At 55.6% G+C, this 21,721-nt stretch overlaps 2 protein-coding genes across 3 annotated transcripts in view; one reads left to right on the forward strand and one right to left on the reverse strand.

Annotated features, from left to right (window-relative positions):
* The window catches only part of VILL (villin like), a 30,069-nt gene extending 28,229 nt beyond the window's left edge, over nt 1-1,840 (forward strand). Inside the window, 2 exon segments of the mRNA XM_020964459.2 lie at nt 45-371; nt 1,424-1,840. Of these exon segments, the coding sequence (XP_020820118.2) occupies nt 45-371; nt 1,424-1,537 (441 nt within the window). The 3' untranslated portion in view covers nt 1,538-1,840.
* A 1,111-nt stretch (nt 1,841-2,951) lies between these two features.
* Nucleotides 2,952-21,721, reverse strand: part of PLCD1 (phospholipase C delta 1) — a 33,777-nt gene continuing 15,007 nt past the window's right edge. Inside the window, exons 3-15 of one of the 2 annotated variants that reach the window (XM_020964464.2) lie at nt 16,762-16,990; nt 13,859-13,988; nt 12,996-13,227; nt 12,426-12,627; nt 12,108-12,252; nt 11,814-11,963; nt 10,288-10,440; nt 9,409-9,553; nt 7,850-7,966; nt 6,492-6,670; nt 6,119-6,251; nt 4,744-4,893; nt 2,952-3,655 (exon numbers count right to left, since the gene is read on the reverse strand). In XM_020964464.2, the coding sequence (XP_020820123.1) occupies nt 3,531-3,655; nt 4,744-4,893; nt 6,119-6,251; nt 6,492-6,670; nt 7,850-7,966; nt 9,409-9,553; nt 10,288-10,440; nt 11,814-11,963; nt 12,108-12,252; nt 12,426-12,627; nt 12,996-13,227; nt 13,859-13,988; nt 16,762-16,990 (2,090 nt within the window). In that variant the 3' untranslated portion in view covers nt 2,952-3,530. The remainder of the gene's footprint in view (nt 3,656-4,743; nt 4,894-6,118; nt 6,252-6,491; nt 6,671-7,849; nt 7,967-9,408; nt 9,554-10,287; nt 10,441-11,813; nt 11,964-12,107; nt 12,253-12,425; nt 12,628-12,995; nt 13,228-13,858; nt 13,989-16,761; nt 16,991-21,721) is intronic. The other variant, XM_020964463.1, reaches the window with a different exon arrangement.

A 21,721-nucleotide genomic window follows, 5' to 3' on the forward strand; every position in this document is an offset into this window, starting at 1 on the left:
CGTGCTCCTCCAGATGGTTCAGCTTCTCCTCTCCCGGGGCACAGGAGCTCAACAACCTCGGCCCGCTTCAGTGGCTGCCAGACGAGGGCCCCGGCACGTCAGGGGAGGGTGCTCCTGAGGAGGCTCCGCCTGCCGTGGCCCCCAAGCCTCTAAGTGGCGAGCCCAGCCCCAGCCCCAGCCCCAGCAGCAGCCCCAGCAGCAGCTACTACAGCAGCAACAGCAATTATAACAGTGACACGTTCCTGGTCCCCAAGTACCCCGTGGCAGGGGCCGTGCCCACCACCATGCCCGCCGTGCCCATCCCCCGGGAGCGCCTGATCAACAAAGCTGTGGAGGATCTTCCTGAAGGGCTGGACCCATCCAGGAAAGAGGTGAGGGGGAGGGGGAGTGAGGGAAAGGGCTGGGGCCCCCTGGGAAGGGTGGAGAGGCTCAGGAGTGGGTCTCTAGCCCCCTCCTCAGGATGTCAAGGAAGGCATCTGGGAGGGGGAGGCCCTGTATTTTTGGCAATGTTGTCTAGTGTCTTGGCACTAAGAACACCTGGGTTGGAGCCCAGACTCTGCTCCTCATTGGCTGTGTGGCTTTGGGCAGGTCCTTCTCTGAGCCTCAGTTTACCCAATTGTAAAATGAGGAGAGGGTGAGGGGGGGAGGCAGAATGGCTTCAAGGCATAGGCTGCAGCACCAGTCAGGACAGGTCCCAGGCCCAGGGGGTCTGATCTCCACCCTCTCCCATCCCTAATCTCACAGACCTTAGGGGGGACCCTCCCTTGACTGCTAAGCAGCTGAGGGCCCAGGGAGGCCCAGGCAGCAGCAGCAGTGTCAGGGACCCCCTCCCCCAGTGAAACTCCATTAATAGAATCAGGGCCTGGGTGGGTGGGTGGGGAAGTGCTTCTGGGTTCTTTTCCGTTCTCTTCTGTCAAATGCCTACTGTGTGCTCTGCAGTTAGAGGCAATTAGGGTTAGAGCTAACCTTAACCCTAACACTCTAACCCTAACCCTAACCCTAACCCTTCAAGAACCAGCGTTCAACAGGTGCAAGTCCCCGAGCAGATACAAAGGCACGTCATGAAGTGGGGAGGGTGAGGAAAGGTCTCATGCCGAAGAAGTTTGAGCTGAACTTTGAGGTCAAGGGGAGGAGAGGGGTTCTCCAGGTGTGGGGGACAGCCTGGGCAAAGACAAGGAGGTGGGAGAAGGTCAGGTCGACTATAGCTCCCAAAAGGACCGAAAAGGTCAAGAGGCCTTGAGGGGCTGGCATTGTGGCCGCTGGCTTGCGGTGGAGGGGCCTGGGAACGTTGGTCTGGGCAAAGCTGGCTTGGCCAGTGGAGGGATGATGGCCTGAGCCTTGAGGGCTGCCCCCAGGACAGTCCCTCCTGGGGCAGCTGTGCCCACACCAACCCTCCTGGGCACCCTTCTCGCCCCTCCCCCAGTACTATCTTTCAGATGCCGATTTCCAAGACATCTTTGGCAAGTCCAAGGAGCAGTTCTACCAGATGGCCAAGTGGAAACAGCAGAGTGAGAAGAAGCGTCATGGCTTGTTTTGAGGGGCCCGCCAGAGCGCTCCCCTGCACGCCTGCACTCCCTAGTTCTCTGCTCCCAGCCCTGGGCTGGGCATCCCTGAAGCTGCTGGCCAGATGCCCTAGCCCCCACCCTCTCCCACTCCTCAAGAACTCCCTGTCCCAGCAGACTGGGGGCCCATGGGGGACGCTGCTCACCCCTGGAGATCTGAGCCGAGGAGGGTGATCAGCCGTGCCTCTGGGGTTCCCTCAGCCAAGCCAAGACCAAGTGGCCTGTGCTGCCCACTCCCCGTGCCCAGGGTCTGACAATAAAGGCTTGCCACCATCTTTCTGAAGGCCACAAAGCCCTCTCTGTAGGCCTGAATGGGAAGGCTATGTGATGGGCACCAGGCAGGATTTTGGGAGGAAGGAGAACAGTGCAGCATGGAGACACGCCAGGCTCAGAAGGCACAGACCTCATCCAGCATTGGGAATGGGGCCGGTCTGCACACTCCTGCTCGCCCACTTTTTCACTGTCACCATGAGAGGGCGGAATGGGGTGGAGGACAGGCTGGGCTCCCTCAGGGGCAGGGGAGTGGAGACTCAGGCTACATATAGTCAGAAGTAAAACACTAGAATCTTGGAAGGGCAGATGTGGAAGGGCACAGTGTGGTATAGCAGCTAGTGAGCAGAGCATGGAGTCAGGGTGAGCTGGGTCTGAATCCCACCTCAGACACTGGCTAGCTGTGGGAGCCTCAGAGATCTACTCCGCCTCTCCAGATCTCAGTTTCCTTATCTATGAAATGGGCAGAATGGCATGCACCTCCCCTGTCTTGAGGATCCCATAATGCAGTGCCCAGAGAGCTCTAGCTATGTGAGCTGCTCTTCTGTGCCCCAATGGCCTCACTGTATAGATGAGGAGACTGAAGGCCAGACAGGGGCCCGGCCCGGCCATGAACACTTTGGAGTCTCCTATTGGAGGCCCGGGGCTCTTCCCGCCTCCCTACAATGTTTTGAGAGACCTTGGAAGTGACTGGACACCTGGAGTGTCTGTGGGGCCTCTGTGAGGACGGTGCTGAGGAGGCCGTGTAGGGAGATGCTGGGGCCGGGGGTCACCATGGAGTCATTCTTTCTAGGCTTTGCAGGGGGCCTCTAAGCTCCACCTCATTTTCCTCAGTTTTCCCCAGGCTCTCCCAACAGAGGAGATGAGCTAGACGGGGCACAGCTGGGGCTTGGGGGAGAGGGTTTGGATTATCCATGAATCTCAATTATCCAGGCTCTCCCTGTTTCCTTGGCCAGTGGAGTCAATGGTAGAGATGGGACTAGAGACCCCATGTCCCATCCCCCGAATTTCCAGGACCACCCCACCCCACCCCCCAGTCAGGGAGGCCTTCAAGGGAAGAGATTCCCAGAGCCCAGATCTGACAGGATGAAGCTAGATGTCTGAAGTAAGGGGAAGAGGTTCTGTTCACTGGACCATGAGGTCATTCTAACTTTATTAAAGCCCAAAGCTGGCGTCCAAGTGCAGGAACAGTTGTAGTGTAACTTAGCTCTACTGGAATTTACCAGCAGAACTCATGACCCAGAGCCCCAGGGACCTCCTCAGTCTGTCTCTTCCTGCCTCCCACCACCCCCAGGCCTGGAGCCCAGACCCCCTGAAGGCACTGCCCAAGGGGTGGCTGGAGATGCAGCTGGAAGCTTTCTGGGGGGAGTCAGTCCATCTGAGTGAGGGCACACGGCATCGATCTGGGACATGAAGGGCTCTGCACTCCCAGGTCCTTTGGGCTCCTTTAGCTCAGAAGTGGGAGGAGGGGATGTCACCCAGGCTTATCCCCAGCAGTGAGACCCGCTGGGTAGCCTGAGAGGCCTCCCCAAGATCCAGTTCCCCAACTCAGGGCTCTTCTAATGATTGTCAGGGCCTAGTGAGGCACCTTTCCCTTCTCACTGGTCCCAAGATGGCCCAGCGCCCCATAGCTGGAAGATCTGGCAGGGCCCCAAGTGGGCAAAGGGCTGCTGGTTCTTTGCAAGTCACAGCCTCTGGTCACTCCCCGGCAGGGAGGCTGTCCAGGACCCTTGACCTATAGTCCTCAACGTTAATCTTCACAAATAGCGTGGCTGATGGATACTGGTCCCCATTCTTGGACAGAAGGTGGATGTGGCGATAACCTGGAGAGAGTCAGGGCACAGAGAGAAAGAAAGACAGGCATCAGAGGCACAGAGAAAGACACAGTTACACAAAGAGAACAGAGAGGCAGAGACAGATGAGAAAGAAAGGGAGAGACAGACAGAAGAAAGGGAGAGATGGACGGAAGAAATGAGAGGTAGAAGACAGTGGGGAAAAGGAGGAGGAAAGGAGGAGAGACGGAATGAGAGAGGGAAGAAGGGAAGGAAGGAAGGAAGGAAGGAAGGAAGGAAGGAAGGAAGGAAGGAAGGAAGGAAGGAAGGAAGGAAGGAAGGAATCCAGATGTGTCTGACCACAGGTCTAACTCTTAAACTACTCATTTGGGAAAGACTGGCACCCCCCTTCCCCCCAAGTCATTCATTCCAGTGCTCTCCCACTGCTCATCCTTCCCTATCCACCTCCTATGTAGCTTGTCTGCACATTTGTTTGCTGTCTCCCCCATTAAACTGTGAGTTCCTTGGACCTAGAGCAGTCCCAGGAACTTAGCAGGTGCTTAATAATGGCTGAATTGAGAGGCATGGGTAGCAGGTTCGAATTCTTCCATGTACTGCCTACGTGACCTTGGGCAGGTCCCTTCCCTTCTCTGGCCTGCCTCAGTTTCTCCAACCACAAAATTGTCGAGGGGGTTGGTGTGGATGGTGTCTAAGGCACCTCTCAGTTCTGCCCCTGATCTTATGGCCTTTGTGAGTGTGGATGGTTGAACAGAAGCTGCCCAGGTGCATGATGGTAGTAGTGAAAAGAGCCTAAATCCACAGAGTGTCTGAAGGTGTATGGGAGAAGGACCTGATCCACCGGGGAGGAAAAACCTGGTAGAACAGACTGGGGGAGGGGTGGGGGGAGGCTAAGAGAAGAAACTCTGGGGAGAATTTGAGGAAGGGAACCTGGAGGGAGGGGTACAGGGGAAGGGAATGGGGGTGGGTGGGCCTCAGGGGAGGTGAGGGCAAACCTAGGGTGCGGGAGACCTTGAGAGGCAGTGATCTGGGGATGAGGGCCTAGAAGCAGGGTGCCACCCACCAAGTCCTTGTGACCTTGAGTGTTTGGGCCGGGGAACTTTGAGGCTGCAGGCCCTCACCTTTCTTGAGGCTGAAGAAGGGGATGGTGCATTGGCCCACAAAGTCGTTCTTGGAAGATGCATCGTAATCTTCCACCACGAACCTGACCAGGGCAAGCTCAGGGACGTCCACCCCAAAGCTGAACTCCACGTCCCACATTGGGTTGAAGCCTGCAGAGGACCATGGGAGAGCGTGGGGTGGGGGACATAGGGAAAGGGAGAGAATGGGTCCTTCTGTCCTTCCTCCAGCCTCCCATCTGCCCCCTGCCCCCATGTCTGCAAGGACACATCCTGGCCGTGGGGCCCGAATCATTGACCTTTCTGAGCCTCAGTTTCCCCACATGTAGAAGGGCACATTGCCGGCTGTAGCACTTCTCACGGGGTCATAATGAAACACTACCACAATGGGGTTTGGGGGTTTGGGTCCTGAGGGAGGTTTCAAGCACTCATTCTTCACCCCAAGATTACTGCAACAGCCACAGCGACCACAGGGCCTTGTCCGCACAACAATAGCCGGGGAACTAGCGGCCTTTGCAGACATCGTCTCATGGGACCCTCCCAGCAGCCCTGACACAGGCACAACCTTGATAATGTGATCCCATTGTGTGGATGGGAACATGGAGGCTCGGCGAGCAGATACTGAAAGTAGGATGCAAAGCCCTGCACAGCCCAGATCCCTAGGGCACATGCATGTGCACACCCCCATCCAATGCATACACACACACACACAACATACATACAACACACGTCACACACACAGTCCTTGGGTGTGACCACCATGTGACACTGCCTGGCCCCCCTCTTCCAAACACTTTCCAATCTTCTCATGTCTTTCCCCAAACCAGCTGCCCCAACATGGAGTTTATGGCTTCCTGGACTGGCCCTTCTGGGGCCTCTCTCACTGCCCAGCTCTGCCCTCGGGGGTGAGGCAGGCCCAAAGCCTGGGACAGAGGGAGCTGCAGCCAGGCCAGATGAGATGCCGAGTCTGGCCCCAAAGCCCCTCCCAGCACCGAATGTGGGTGACTGTCTCCGTCTGGCTAAACAGGCCCTCCTGTGCGCCCAGAGTCTTCTCTCCCACCCAAGCGCCGCCAGCTTCTTAACCCCAGGAGTGCATAGCACGACCGCCAGGCCCTTCAGCCTCTTGGTCACCTGGCCTTCCCCCGGAAGCTCTCCAGCTTGGTGCTTCTAAACCCATGGCGCCCTGAGCTGAGCCCACTGCCCCGGAGGAGGGCAGAGCCCCAAGAGACCTGCCCTTCCTTCCTCCTGGTCCCTCTTCATTTGCGTTTCTGTCAGCAAGGTCCTAAGGCGTCTGCCCCCCCGGCCCCGGGCCCCCCAGGATGCCCTGGCACAGGCCTTGGGGGTGCCGCCGCCCCATCCCTGCCCAGCCTGTACTCACCATTGTTGCTCACCACGGCCGTCTGCTTGCTGTCATTGTCCCGGGTAACCCCGTGAATCTCCACAGTCACCTTGGGGTCCACGATTGAATTTTGATTCTTATTCACTTTGGGCAGCTGCTGCCCAGAGATGACCTGGATGGGAAAGGAGGGTCAGGGATGCTAGACTAAGACCACTTGGGATGATGGGGAAAGGGCCACAGGTGCCCGGAGCATGGAGGGGTGAGAAGGGCAGGAAACTTGGTCAGAGCCACTCCAGAGATGCTGGTGGTAGTCGGGTCAGAAGTAGGGGGAAGGGGGAAAGGCCCCTCGGGAGGATGGGACCGGGCCAGGCAGGGCAGCCCCTAGGCCAAGCGCCTCACACATCCCCCCTACCCGGACTCGAAGTCTCTTCCGGTTCCACCACTGCCCCTCGGCCACAGCCCGGGGGTTGAACTTGGAGTTGGGGTCCCGAAGGAATGCAGGCTTCAGAACGTAGCCAGAGAACCCATTGTCTTGGAAACGGCCTTGGTACAGGTCCATCTCTGTCCCTGGTGTCTGGAAGTTCAAGGCCACTAGAAGAGGAAGGGCAAAGGCCACCATAAGGAAGGTCCCAGGCACTGGGGATAGACTCCCTGATTCACAGAGCCTGAAGGACCTTAGATTTCACTTGGTCTGACTGACCCTATGATTTTACAGAGGAAGCTCAGGTCCAGAGAAGGAAAGGAGCTGCCCAAGGTCACTGAACAAGAAAATCTCAGAGTTGGGAGCAGGCCTCAGGCCCTGGAACCCAGTGGCCAGGCTGGGGCTCGCCAATTCAGCGCCCTCTCAGCTGACCACAGACTCTGGGTCCTCAAGGAGATCCTGAGGGGGAGGAATGAGAGGGAGCTCAGGGACACCTGGAGGCAGAGGGCGTGGGCTTGTACCCAGATCCCACCTGCTCAAGCCACTTACCCCGTCTGCCTCAGTTTCCTCATCTGTAAAAAGGGGGAAAATAATAACACCTGCCTCCCAGGGCTGTGGCGAGCATCGAAGGGGCTAACATGTGAGTGACTGGCAAAGGCTAACATGTCAGCTCCCTAAATGCTGGCTGGTATCTTGAGACCTGGAAAGCAGGGGTGGGAGGGTCTGACAAGAGCATCTCAGGTGCCCACCCCACCCCCGCCCAGTCATCATCCTCGCTGCTCTGCACCGCCCCCCTCATCCCTCTGGGAAATGGAAGGATGCCCAGCTCCTCGGGGTGCCTCCAGGCTCAGCTCGGCCCCTGCTGCCTGGGGGACCAGGAACCTGGGGTTCACTTGGTGCCCTCTGCGTTGGCTCAGTCCTGCAGGAGAAGGTAAAGTCCTCGAGGGCAGGACTGTCACCTTCGACCTCTGTACCTCTAGCACCAACACAGAGCTTGGTGCATCTGAGCACTCCAGGAACAAGCTCACGTGAACTATCAGAAGGGAAGCTTTCACTCCGGGTTTCAATCCTTCCCTCTGAGAACATAAACCAGTCCAAGCTTCAGGCCCGTGTCTGGGGACAGGGCAGAGGGGGGTATTTCTGGGCCCCCTGTGTCCCGTCCAACCCAATGAACTTCCTTTTTATACAGGACAACAAGTTGATTCACTGTGGTTCCTCTAAATCAATGCCACGGCCCAGGCGGAGCTCCCCAGCTTCCAGGGGCCCTCCCCGCCCTTCGTGGCTGTGAGTGGCCAAGTCCCCCATGGGAGCTGGATGGCCTCAGCTCCAGGCCAGCTCCGTCCCCTCACCGATCTGGCAGCCAACGTTCCACATGTCCACAGGACTGTAATTGGATGAGTCTGTCCTCCAGCCGGCAGGGTAGATTCTGCTCAGATGCTTGATGTTATGACGGATCAAGTTGTTTCCTGGTTTGGAGCAGAGACCCTTCCTCACACCCATCCCCCAGCACCTCTGGCCTTACCAGGAGTAAGGCCTTGCAGCTTCCAGACCAATAATAGCCCAGGCCCTCCCTCTGGCCCTAGAATGGGAAAAGAAAGCTAGGTAGCCAGAGGCTGGTGACCTCCAGCCCCACCAGGCACACACATCTGCTGCTGACCACCAGCTTTCCAGCCCCCTTGTTCTCTGCCTGGTTCCTGGGCCTGGTGGTCACCTTTCAACCAGCTGAACTGTGGCTTATCTCTGGTGGTCCAAGCTGCCATGCCCAGCTGCTCCCACTGCCCTCATTCCGTCTCCCTACCCCGTGTGGCAAGAGCTCAGGGAAGACCTAGCTGAGTCCCATAAGCCTGAGGCAGACTGAATTTAGAAGGGAAAGCAGAGGGCCTCCATGAGCTCAAAGGCCCTTCCAGCTCGAGAGCCAGTCACCTGGGGGGCTCTGCCACTTAGCCTCTGTGGGACCCTGAGCAAGACCCTTCCCCTTGCTGGCCCTGGGGGCCTCCTCTGGACAAGGGAGGCTGGACTAGGCACCTCTGCCGCCCCTTCTTGCTCTAAGAGTCTGTAAGTCTGTGAAATCAGACACTGCCCTGTAAATCACAGCCAAGCTCGGCTCTCCTCAATGACCCGGGTATTGTGCAGGGAGAATCCCTCTCATCTGCAAAGAGGTCCAAATGACTTCAGTTGTGGGTGAGAAAGCCTCACAAAGTACCCCACACACCATCATTGGAGCATCATGTGACGTTCTGTAAAAGGTATCCCAGGTGTTAAGACCCCTATTTTACAGACAAGGAAACTGAGGCCCAGAGAAGTGACATGATATAATAATGATAATGATAGTTAGCATTTACAGAGCATCAAGTGTTTCCAAAACACCTCGTAGACGCTAACTCATTTAATCATTGGACTCGCTCATAATCATCTAGCTAACGAATGGAAGAAGGGGTGCTCTAGGAGAGGGCCTCTGCCTCCCATTCCAGTGTACGCTCTCCTACAGAGGACCAGGAGTCTTCTTACCAGAACTAGGGGATCTCTGTGTCCTGCCAGGCAAAGGTGCCAAGGGCTCACTTTAGGAAAGATCAGAGGCCGCCTACAATATGCAGTGAACAATGGCTGCTCTACTAACCTGTTGGGAAACTAGCCCTCGCCCCTACAATGTGAGCTACAAGCCCGACAGCCTCATCCACCTCCCCCCAGAACTAGCCAGCCTGCGTCCCAAGGAGCACAAAGCTGTGGGTCCTGAGAGCGAGGGCTGCCTAGGGGAATCCTTTTCTTTTAGAGAAGGAAAGGAAGGCATAGACACAGTTTTGACAGTTCCCACTTTGGGGTTCTCCAACCCAAAGTCCCCATCAAGCATGAAGGCTTGTGAGGGGCACAAGGATGTTTCTCAGTGGGATTCGGGTGCATGGCTAAGTACCTGATTCCTGGGCCAGTTTGAGAGCTCGGTTCTCCGTAAAAGAGGACATCTCATAGAAGGCAGGGTCCCGGAAGCCGTCAAAGTGAACGCTTTTGCAGTAAATGACCAAGTCAGACAGCTCCTTGGCCAACTTGAGCTTGTCATTCTGGGAGGGGGGAAGAGTGATGGAGACTCAGAAAGGATGAAGAGATACAGAGAAATGGACAGACACAGACTGAGGGGAACATGGAGACAGAAGGAGAGAGAGCGACCAAGAACAGGGACAGATGGACCCAGGGACATGTACAAAGCAAGGCAGGAGACAGACTGACTCAACAGAGGGCAAGAGGCAGAGAGAAAGACAGAAAACCAGAAGAGGTGACAACACAGAGTCGGAGACTCAGGGCCTGGTAGAGTGTCAGAGATAGGAGGAAAAGCAAAGAGACTGAAAACCAAGGGGACGGACAGGCTTGAAAACCCACACACACGGACCAAGAGACAGGGCAAGACAGGGCAACAGACGCCCAAGGAGAAAGGGACATGCAGAAAAGTCGCATGAGATAGGAGAGACAAAGTGGGAGATGCAGAAAGGACACGGTCCCCAGAAAACAAGGGGATGGATGGAGAGCAGCCCTTCAAAACGACCCACCCTAATTACCTCCCACACATGCACACACGCAGACACGTGCACACACAGATGTGCATGCATGTACACACACACACACCCACACACACCCTCTTCTGGTTCTCCCTCCCATAACCAGTCACAGCTCTTGAGCTGTAGTGTGAGGACCGTGGAACCCGAGAAAGAGGAGCACAGAGACACAGAGACGGACAGACAGATGGACGGAGCCAGAGCCACAGTGCCCACTGGCTCTCGCCCCACCGAGGGCTCCCTACAGCGAGCTTCTGCTTCACTTTCATCTTCACGGCCTCGTCCTCTATCTCAGCAGCTTCATCCTCATCTGAGACGTCGGCAGCCTCTGAGCCCCCCAGGCTGACCAGCAGGCCCCCCAGCTTCTTCCCCTTCACCAAGACCTTCTTCTTCAGTTGCTGGGGATGAAATACAGGGGCTCAGGCTTTGCCCAAGGTCGCCCCTATCACACTGGCAAGGTCAGAGACCATCCCCACCCACTTCCGTCTGGCTGCCCTTCCTGCTGCTACAGTCATCCCAGGGCTTGGGGATAGGGTGGATGAGGTGACCTGCTAGGGCCCTCTCCAGCCTGAAGAGTCTACAAATGAGCAATCCCACTGCATGGCATGGCTGTACCCCTCCCAGCCCCACCGCTCAGCCTGTGTTGGGTGTGTCTCCCCACTGGAGGCGCCGTGTTCCAATTGAAGACACGAAGGGAATGTGGTGGGTGGACACAGAGTGAGGATCTTGGAGTCAGCAAGACCTGGGTTTGAATCCCGCTTCAGAAGTTTACTAGCTGTGTGACCCTAGGCAAGTCACTTCTCTCAGAGCCTCACTTTCTTACTATGTGAAATAGGGATCACAATAGTTGCTGCCTCACAGGGTTATTGTGAGGATCACCTGCCCTCATGTGTGCAAAGGGCTCTGTAAACCTTAAAGCCGCACGTAGGCCTTGTGAGCTCCAATGATGATTCCAGCCCCGTGGGCCCCGTTGAGCAAATCGAGGGGCCTGCCTCACTCACATCTCGGGTTCCTAGAGCTTCACCATAGAGGGCCCTTCCCCCTTTTTCATGGCCTGGGGGCTCAGAACTGTGCCAAGTCAGCTGGCATGTCTGCCCAGGCTTCCTATCCCTGCCTCCAGAGTCAGAACGATCTCCAGTGAGAAAGATACTGGAGAAAGCCCTGGGCTTCACGTCAGAGGAGACCTGCGTTTGAATGCTGGCGCTGCCACTTACTAGCTTGGGTCAGTCACTTAATGTCCCTCGAGTGTAAAACAGGGATAAGAGCCCTTTCTGGGAGTAGCTAGGTGGCGCAGTGGGTTCAGGAGGACCTGAGTTCAAATCCGAACTCAGACACATAACGCTAGCTGTGTGACTCTGGGCAAGTCAATTAACCCCATTGCCTAGCTAAAAAAAAAAAAGCCCTTTCAGCTACATCAGGTTGTCTTGAGAGAAATGTAAAAGAAGCGCAAGTCATAAGAGTTCTCCTCCTCCTCCTCTTCCTACTTCTCCCACTCTTCTTCCTCCTCCTCTTCCTCCTTCTTCCTCCTCCTCCTTCCCCTTTTCCTCCTCCTCCTCCTCCTTCCCCTCTTCTCTCCTCCTCTTCCTCCTTTTCTTCCTCCTCCTCCTTCCCCTCTTCCTCCTCCTCCCCCTCCTCCTCTTCCTCCTCCTCCCCTTCCTCCCCTTCCTTCTTCTCCTCCTCCTCTTCCCCATACCCCCCTTTTTTCTTCCCCCCCCCCCAGGAATCCCTGGGCCAGGTGGAAAGGCCTCTTGCTCCGCTCCCCGGGGCTCACCTCAGGGGAAGGGAAGTTTGTCACCATATTGTCCACGGGCCTATCAAGCAGTAAGTCCCCCAGGATGGTGCGGAGGTGGTGGGCCATGACTCTCTGCTGCTCCACGCTGCAGTGATTCTCCAAGGAGATGATCACTGGGTACGGTGATGCCTGAGGGAGAGAGCCATGCATGGCCACCTCCTCCAGGAAGCCAGCCTAGACTGCCTATGATGTCCTCATGGAGCAGGCTTCACCCCAACCCAGAGGGCTGACTCAGTATGGACTCAGGAAGCCAGTGCCCTTCCTCCCTCTCACCTTAAAGGCATAATTCTTGATGGCCTTGATGACATCACAGAAGAGGACCTTGGAGGTGAAGGTATAGCCATGGTAGATCACTGGCTCCATGTTGGGGCCATCCCAACAGTCCAGTTCCACGCACCGACAACCCTTGGACAATGCACTGGGATGTTTGAAGGGGAGGATTGGGGACTGTAGGTTTCCTGGGCTCCCCATGGGCCCGCTGGGGAGAGGCCTGGCATCAGGCTGTGGCCCCACACCCTGCTTCTGCCAGCGCCAGTAGCTCCAAGAGCCTCTGGGTGGCAGGCCCCCTCCCCCCTCCCCCCAGGCTCCTACCGGATGTAGGCCTCCGTGCTGCTTGGCCCGGTGAGCTGGTCCTCCATCAGGTAGGTGTTATGGGAGGAGGAGATGAGGTAATAGCTGAGTGGCTGGTTCATGTCCTGGTAGACTTTCCGATGGGCCACATTGAAGGCATTCCCGTCAGCAGATAACAAGTACATGAGGAAGCCGTCCTTGGTCATGTGCTTCTTCTCCTTAGCTGCAAGAGGGCACACCCCCCAGCCCCAGCCCCAGAGAGCAATCAGGCCGCGCCCAGCTCAAGCCTCCTCCCAGAATCCAGTCCAGAAGCCCAACTTGGCCTCCCTCCCTGCATGGCTTTAAAGAAGCCACTTCCCTTCTGCAGCCATCGTGGGGGGCAAGGGGGGCTTCTCAAGACCATTGTCTGACGGAGCAGTCATTTCTCTCTGGGCTTCACACCCCACCTCTGGAAAATGAGGTAGGGAGAAAGGACCTCAATACAGTCATTAGGGACTCCATGGTTCCCAGCAAAAAGAACACGCAGACCCCCTAGATAACTGAGCTGGGGACCAGAGCGCGCCTCTGTCCCCTGGTCCCTCCTGCACTCACCAGCCTCATTGGGCTCATATCGCTGAATGAGGGACAGGGCCAGCTGGTGACCAGCCTCCTCTTCCTTCTGCTCCTGCTGTAGGAAGGTCACCAGCTGGTCCACTGACAGGGTCTTCTGGGAGCCTGAGATGACCTCAAAGAGTCGATCAATCTCTTCCCGCTGTGTTAGCATCAGGTAAAATGTCTCGATTTCATCATCCTCTAAGGATTCTGTCTGGGATTTGTCACATTCCTGCGAGGATTAGTCCTGGCTCAGAGCCCCCAGGAGGGGGGGAGTTCATGGGCTACAGGCTGCTCCACCCAGCCTGAGATGGAGCCTGTCCCCCTGCACCCTGCCCCCCAGCCTGTGGTCTGTGGGGATGGTGAGGACGTGGCAAACTGCAAGACAGCCTAGACCACCCGGACCCAGAACCATGTGTCATGAACTGAGCCCTCAGACACAGCCCCACTCCCTCATCCCAAGTATTACCTGGGACTGAAAACTAGAGGAGGGAACTGTTTGTCGACCAGCCCAGGTACAGCATTTCCTGGTGCTCTGGCCCTCTGGGAATAGCCTTTTATTATTCTGTATACACTTGGTATTTATGGACCTGCATTAGGTATATGGGCTCTCCCTGCTCTGTGATATAAGCTTCTCGAGGGCAAGAGCTGGTTTTGTTATTATTTTGTCTCTGTATCCCCAGTGTCTGGCACGTAGGAGGTGCTTTATACACTTCTGAGGATGAATTGCATTTCGGACTGGCTCGGGCTCAGTGTGGGGAAAGGAGGCATGGGGCTATATCTGAGCACCCTCCCCCGCCCACTGCTGGGTCACTCCAGGAGACCACGACCATCCATCCACTGGAAAAGCCCTTCTGTCTCACCTGGAAGATCTTCCAGGCATAGCTGTCGTCCATCTGGATGTTTACTTCCTTCAGGAAACTTTTCAGCTCCTTGAAACTCATCTTGTTGTCTTTGTTCTTATCTGCCTTTCGAAGACACGAGTGAATCCAGCTGTGGCCAGATGTAAGGAAAGCAGAGAAAGGGCACTGAACGCTGCATCAGGAGGTCTGGGCTTGAGTCCTGGCTCAACATGTCAGCCCCTGGGTGACCTTGAGGAAGCTCTGCAGCTTCCTGGGGCCTTAGACCCCTCATCTGACCCCTGAGGGCCCTCCTAGCTAGACATCTCTGAACCTGCCATCACCTCTCTTACTTTATGTGTGCCCTGGGACCCAGGAAGAGTGAATAAGTGAGTGTGTGTGTGTGTGTTTGTGTGTGTGTGCATGCGCGACAGAGAGAGAGACAGAGAGATGAAAAGAAAAGATGAAGAGAGGAGGTAGGATGAGAGAGAGAAGGAAGGAAGGAGAGAGAGGCGAAGAGGAGGGAGGGAGACAGACAGACAGACAGAGACTGTAGCCCTTGCGGGGAGGCTCACTTAAATGGGGAGTGGGGGCAGAGGAGGCTCTTGGAACGCCCAGACACAAGGCCTTGCAAATGGCCATTTTCAAAGAGGCAAGAGAAGAGAATCTGCCAGCTGTAAGCCGGCGAAGATGCCTTTGACTCCTGAGACTATTCTCATCTACTACATAGAAGGAATCATTAAAAAGCTGGCTGTCCAACATCAAGGCAGGGAAGCAGTGATTCCAAAGGGCCAGCATGGCTGCATCAAGGCCAGGAAACTACACTGCTAGATGAAGGGGAAGGTTCTGGTTTACCTCGATTTCAGCAAAAGGTTTCCTAAAGTATCCACTATTATTCTTGTGGTGAAGACAACAATAGTGAGCACTTATACAGCACCTACTAGATGCCTGGCACTGTGCCAAGTACTTTATAATTACCTCATTTGATCCTCACAACCACCCTGGGAAGTAGGTGCTGTTATTGTCCCCATTGTACAGTTGGAGAAACTGAGGCAGAGAGAAGTTAAGTGATCTGCCAAGGTCACATAGCTAGCTAGTGTCCCAGGTTGGATTTGAACTCAAGTCTTCCTCACTCTAGGACCAGCGCTCTGTCCACTGCACCACCTTGATGTCTGGATGGAAAGTTGTGGATGAGGTAATAGTACAGTTAGAGTCACAACTGGCTGAATGGCTGGCTAAACTTAACAAGCAGTCAGCTTGGAAAGAGGTCTCCTGCAGAGTGCCCCAGGGCTCTCGACCAGGCCTGTGCCCTTTCACAGTTCTATCAATGACTTAGATGAAGGCACAGATGTCTACTCATCAAATTTGTTCAGGACACACAAAACAGGGAGAAAGCTATGCTACAGATGACAGAATGAGGACCCAGAAGTCTTGCCAGCCTGGGGCACTGGACTAAATCTAATGAGATGGAGTCCATAAGGATAAATGTAAAGTTTTATACATGGGTTCAAATAGTCAACTACACAAGGAGGAAGGAAACCTGCTTAAGTTAGCAGCCAGTCTGAAAAAAAAGATCTTGAGGTCTTAGTGGGCTGTTAGCCAAGCATGAGCTGGCAGCTCAATGGCGTCTTGTCGGGGAGGCTGCAAGTGATGATCCCTGGGCACTCTGCTCTGGTCTCACCACTGTCTGGACTATGATGTCTGGGTGTAGACATCATGGTTAAAGAGAAGGAGGTAAGTGGCCAGAGGAGGGCGACCAGGAGGGGGGTGGGCCCTGGCTTTGTACAATGTAAGGAGACAGTGAGGGAACTGGGTAGATAAGTAGATAACACCCAAGCTGTGTTCAAGTGACCCTTTGAAGAGCCAATAGATGCTTCCCATTTGGCCCCCAAGGACAGAGCCAGGAGAAGGGCATGTATGGAGGGCAGGACACACAGATTCAGGATTAATGTCTGGAAAGACTTCCTAAGGAGGAGAATTCTCCCTGAATGGAATGGGCTGCCCTTAGGAGGTGGTGGGAACCTCTGCCTGGAGATCTCTGAGCAAAGGCCGGCAGAGCGGAGGGCCTGGCTGGACCATTGCTCGTCAGCTATGTGACCCCGGCTGTCCCCATGAATGAGCATGTGCTGCAGCGGCTCACTCAGGTCAGCTCGGAGGTCCACTGAAATCCCTGGACCTCCCCAAACTGTATTTGTACAGCTGGCTAGAAGTGGGCTCGCTTGACTCCCTCCACCGCACAGCCGGGCTGTCAAAGATGGCTTTCTGCGCTTCTGTGTCCCTACTTGTGGATAGAGCCCTGCTGGGGAATGTCCGCTTCAGCACAGCCAGACCCGAATGGGCCCACATGGGAGGCCCGGCCTGTCCTGTGGCTGGCCCTGGCTTGCCCTCAGTACCTGCTGTTTGTGACTGGCAGCGTTTACTGAGCCTGATGCTCTGGGGGGGGGGAGCAGATGTCCACTGCCAGCCTCTTTGCTTCTCTACCTAACCTAATGTCCTGCACATCTGGACACAGGCCATCCTTCCCCCAGGGTCTCCCTCCTTTCACTGCCCCTCCCTCTCACCCCACTGGCTCAGTCAGCCTAGGGCTCGAGGGGACAGGAAGGCAACTGCAAAGGCCCATGGGAGTGCCCAGAGGGGACCACCCAGGATTTTCTGGTGTTTTAATTCTCAGGGGTTCCATTTTAATGGATCTGCATAAGATTTGCACGGACCTTGTTTATTCCTTTGCCTTTTCAGGCCAACATCCTCCCAGTGTCCCCTGGGGCCATCCCTGCCCATCAGGTCTTATCTTTCAACCCCTGGGTCAGGCCCTTCCCTGCAATGGGGGCTGGGGACAGGAGGATCCCGCGTGTAGCAATGGTGTCCTGGGCCTTCCCTCAGCCTCTCCCCTCTTCTCCCAGGAGGTGGCCCCTCAGCCAAGAGGATACTGCTGGAGTTTCTGTTTCTGGCTCATGGAGCCCGCATGCACGATGATCTTGCGAAGACCATCCACCCAGTGCTGGGCTTCCACCTCTGACCCTGCAATGAGGTCCAGGTTGCTTCTCTGATCCTTGAAGATGATGGAGAAACAACGGTGTTCGGGGGCATCCCGGGCAAACTTCTCCATGCCCTCAGTCTGGTGGCCCCGCCTCACCTCCTGGATGTCTTCGATGGAAACTGGAGACCAGAGGGGCGAGGGGGAGAGGGGCAGAGGGAGAAATTGGAATACACCAGATGCTCCCCTCAAGGCTCTCCCCCCCACTCCCCCCAGATGCTCCCCCCCACTCCCCCCAGGGCTCACCCCAGAGGCTCCCTCCAAGGTGCTCCCTGCCCTCGAACTCCCCCTAAGGCACTCACCCCAGGTGCTTCCTCCAACTCCCCCCAGATGCTCCCCCCAAGGTGCTTCCCCCCAGGCACTCACCCCAGAGGCTCCCTCCAAGGCGCTTTCCCCCCACCCCCACAGTCTCCCCAGATGCTCCCCCCAGGTGCTCCTCCCCCCACCCCCCCCACTCCCCCAAGGCACTCCCCTCAGGTGCCCCCCACCCAGGTCCTCAGAGTTTTTGTTTCCCAGAGCCCTTTTCCTTTCCTCTCGCCCATGCCGATCAGAGGGATCTCTCTGCTCACTGCCCTGATGTCCCAGAGAGGGTGAGATCAAAGCCCGGCCCAGAAATCAGGTCTGAACAATACTCGAGAGGCTGCACAACCCCAGCTTCCCCAGGTTCTGGGTGGGGAAGAGAGGAGGCAGGAGCCAGGACGAAGGGGAAACAGATGGCCCTTCTACACAAAGCGCCCTCTGTTTGCAGAGGGTGATCCCATGCTCCCTCAGTAGACCCGGGGATGTGAACTGAGCCCACAGCAGAGGGGAGGGGCTGAACACAGCGCCCAGACATGTGCCAGTGCAGCACCCCTGCACCGGTGTCAGGCTCTGCCTATGAGAAGGGCAGGAAGGAGTGGAGGAATCCAACCCCTGACCTTAACTTCAGGACTGCATTCCAGCTTTGAACTAGGGAAGAGAGCTGGAAATAGATACATCCTATCTACCCTTTGTGCAACTATGCATCTAAGGCAGGGCATCAAGGGCCCCATGGGTGGTCTGGAGGGCCCAGTCCTGAAAGCCAAGTGGAAGGAAGCTGGGCGGTCACATGGTTTGGACAGACAGGGGTCAGCCTCCGTTTCTCCATCCATAAAGGGGGCAATTATCTCAGCCCCAACAAAAGAGGCTGGAGGGCTTAGTTAGAAGGGAAGAACTTCATAGATATGCCCAATGACAGTTATCAGGGTCTGCACCCTCAGTTTCTGCCAGTAATGATCAAAGGATCAGTGAATCTGGCTCCTGTGGAGGGCAGGCATCTCTCTCAGCTAAGAAGCCCTTTGCCTATCACTGAGCTGCCCTCCTGCCCACACAACACCCATCCCTCCCCCTATGCCAGGTGTCCTTGGAGGTCACTGGGAGGAGTCTCCCCTAAAAGAATGTAACCCAATAGCTGTGTGACCCTGGGCAAGTCACTTAAGCCCATTGCCTAGCAAAAAAAAAGAAAAAAAGAATATAACCCCCAGGGCAGAGATCGTGTATGCCCAGCACCTAGCACCCTGACCCGTACACAATCGGTGCTTAATAAATACATGTCTAGGACTGATTTTACCAGGAGGTGATCTCCTCAGCCCCCGTGATTCAATCACCTTCTCAAACCTACATACCCAGCCCTAACCTCTCTTTGAATCTCAGCCTGGATGTCTTGAACTCCTTATCTTTTCCCCCAAACTCTCCCTTCTTCCTAACATCCCTATTACTGTGGAAGGCACAAATACCCTCCCAGTCACCCAGACTCCCAACCCAAGTCCCACCTTCAACTCTCCCATTCCCCCCGCCCCCCCATGCAATCTGTTGCCAAAGGCTCCAATTTTACCTTCATCTTGGCCTCTCTTGTATATACCCCCCTCTCTCCTCTGCCACTGCCCCCGCCCTGCAATTACTGCTGCGGTCTGCCCATCACAAGTCTCTCTCTCCCCTCTCCAGGCCATCCTCCACTTCGCTGCCAAAGTGATCTCACTAAAGCAAGGTGCTGCCCATGGCAGGCCCTACTCAGTAAGCCCAGGCTCCCTCTCACCTCCTTTGCTTAGATCCTCCCTTTCCCACCCTCTACCCTTCCAACAGTGGCACTGGCCTCCCGGGTGCAGACAGCGCCCCCTCTAACTGCCTTTTTCCCCCAGAGCTGGAGAGGCCAAGTCGGAGGAGGGCTGTGACCACTGCTGGCCCTCCAGGAGTGCCTGGCCGTGAGGAAGCCAGTGTCCCTGGGTCAAGGACAGCCCTGAGGGATGCTGGCCCCTGCTCCGGGCCCTCTACCTCAGGGTCCCTCCATCCCCTTTTACCAGGCCCCATCATAGGACAGTAGGATTCTAGCCCTCTGATGCCATTGAGTCCAACCCCTCATTTTACAGAGGAGGGAACTGAGGCCCAGGCCGGAAAGTGACTTGTCCCAGGTCATACACTGGCTTCCTCACGGCCAGGCACTCCTGGAGGGCCAGCAGTGGTCACAGCCCTCCTCCGACTTGGCCTCTCCAGCTCTGGGGGAAAAAGGCAGTTAGAGGGGGCGCTGTCTGCACCCGGGAGGCCAGTGCCACTGTTGGAAGGGTAGAGGGTGGGAAAGGGAGGATCTAAGCAAAGGAGGTGAGAGGGATTTGAACACAGCTCTCCTGACTTGTCAGTACTCTGTCCCCTGAACTACACTGAGCCCCTTACTTCTAGTAAGCACTTAATAAATGTTTATTTAACTGAATTCAATCCCTCCAGGTGTCACCAATCTCTGTCCTAAAATATGGGGCCCAGAACTGATCACAGGACTCTCAGACAGGACCTCAGCAGGGCAGAGGACAGCACAACTCTCACCTTCTGAGCCCTCCACCTCATGCCTCTCTTAAGGCAGCCTCCCTGCCACAGAGTGTCCAGCTTGTGGTCCACTCAAGCCCCCAGATCATTTTCATATAGACTGTTAGCTAGCCATACCTCCCATCTTACACTTGGGAAAGCAGTTAAACAGAAGACTTTATATCCATCTCTATTCAAATCCATCTCATTCAGTTTGGTCCAAAGCTCTCACCTATCAGGGTCACTTTGAATTTTGCTTCCCATCCAGTGTGCTAGCTAGCCCTCCCAGCTTTGTGTCCCACACTGCTGAGTGTGTAAGCAAGTCACCCTGGCACTAATCCAAGTCACTGATTTAAACGTGGAACAGCACGAGGACAAGCCCAGTGGCCTTGGGTCCCACTCCACTCTCCAAGGGGGAGGATGAGCAGCTAAGGACCAGTTTCTGAGTGCAGTCATTGAACCAGCTTTGAACGTACCTGCCTGTACCATCCCTGGGCCACCCCACCCTCCTGAGGCTTCGGTCAAGGTAAATCCAGGTAAATGGCTCTGCCTCTAGCACTTCCTCATCTGCCAGTCTAGTGTTCCCCCTACCAAGGAAAGCAGTCTGATCCTGGTCTTGAGGAAGCCAGGTTGGCTTTGGGTGACTGCAGCTTCCTTTTCTGAATGGTCACAAACCATCCTTTTAATGACTCAGGCTAGAATGTTGGTAGCAATCAATGACAAACTTACCTGCTTCCTTTTTTGATTTAGAACTGGTACGTTTGCCCTTCTCCAGTCCTATAACACTCAGTCTTTCAGAAGTCACTAGCAGATCTTCCAACTCCAAATCTAACGAATTCCCACTAATTCGACCCCATTTCCTAGGTGGGTGTTAGTTAGAGGGGCCTAGCTATGGCTCTGGACTTACCCAACTCATGTGAGACTTCAGTGCAGCACATGAAAAGAAGATCCAATGAGATATTGTAAAGCACTCAACACAAAGCCTGACACCTAGTAGGCGCTTCATGAGCACTCATCCCTTTCCGCATGGGAGATGGCAGCTCAGGCACTCAGCAGGCTGCAGGGAGTCAGCTGCCATGTCAGGGGGCCTCTCCTGTCCTCTGTGGGCCATCTCCTTGCTTCCCTACCTCCAGAGGGGCAGCTTGTGTTTCCCTGAGGGTCTTACAGGGTCCTTGGTCAAGTGCTATGCTGCTTAGAAGTGAGAATGTAGCAATTACCCAAGAGGGGGTTTCACTGGGGATGGAGGGACCTGCCAATCGGACCTCACTTCTCCACCATTTTCTGATAGCCTGAGACAGGGTGGGTCCCACCTGCAAAGCTCACGTGCCAGAGCGGGGACAGGGCCAGTGTGGAAGGCAGGGCTCATGGGCTTTAGCACCAGAAGAGACTTTAGAAATCACCTTGTTCAGCACCTGCCTTTCACAGGTTACTTGGTGACCACGGACACATTGTTCACCCTACCTGGGACTCAGTTTACCTATGGGGCTCATGGAAGTGAAGAAATTCACTAGCGGTTTGTAAATCAGGATGAAGGTTTGAACCCAGGTCCTGAGTCTTAATCTGAGACTTTCTGAATGGCCCACCACTCTGGGAGTGGGGACATGCCCCAGAGCCCTTTTCTACACCCCCAGTGCCAGGGCCTGGGTCCCAATCCCTACCCAAGGCTTAGCACTTCTATTTCCCAGGGAGGAAGAAGTAGGGTCTCTCCCTACCCATGAAACTGGCTTTGTCCTGCTGGTAGCCCCCTTTCTGGTCCCTCCCCCACTCCCACCAGCACAGACAGCATCCTGATGCCCGTTTTCCCAGGCAAAGCGATAAGGCCTTCCTTTGTCTCTGGAAACTGAAAGGCTGTGAGTCTGGAGGGGAAGCAGGGAAGGAGATAAACTAAGGGGCTGGTGAGGCATTCTCTCCCTCTAATCTCCCCCTTCGCTATCATTGAACTGGGAACTCACAGACCAGCCAACCTCCCAGCTCTCTGTGTACAGAAAGAGGGATTGTGGCCCCGATATAGGTGGGTGTCCTGAGGCTCAGCCAGGGTGAAT

The sequence above is a fragment of the Phascolarctos cinereus genome, unplaced genomic scaffold (genome assembly GCF_003287225.1).
Source record: "Phascolarctos cinereus isolate Bilbo 61053 unplaced genomic scaffold, phaCin_HiC Scaffold_4;HRSCAF=312, whole genome shotgun sequence".
In the NCBI taxonomy this organism is placed as follows: domain Eukaryota; kingdom Metazoa; phylum Chordata; class Mammalia; order Diprotodontia; family Phascolarctidae; genus Phascolarctos; species Phascolarctos cinereus.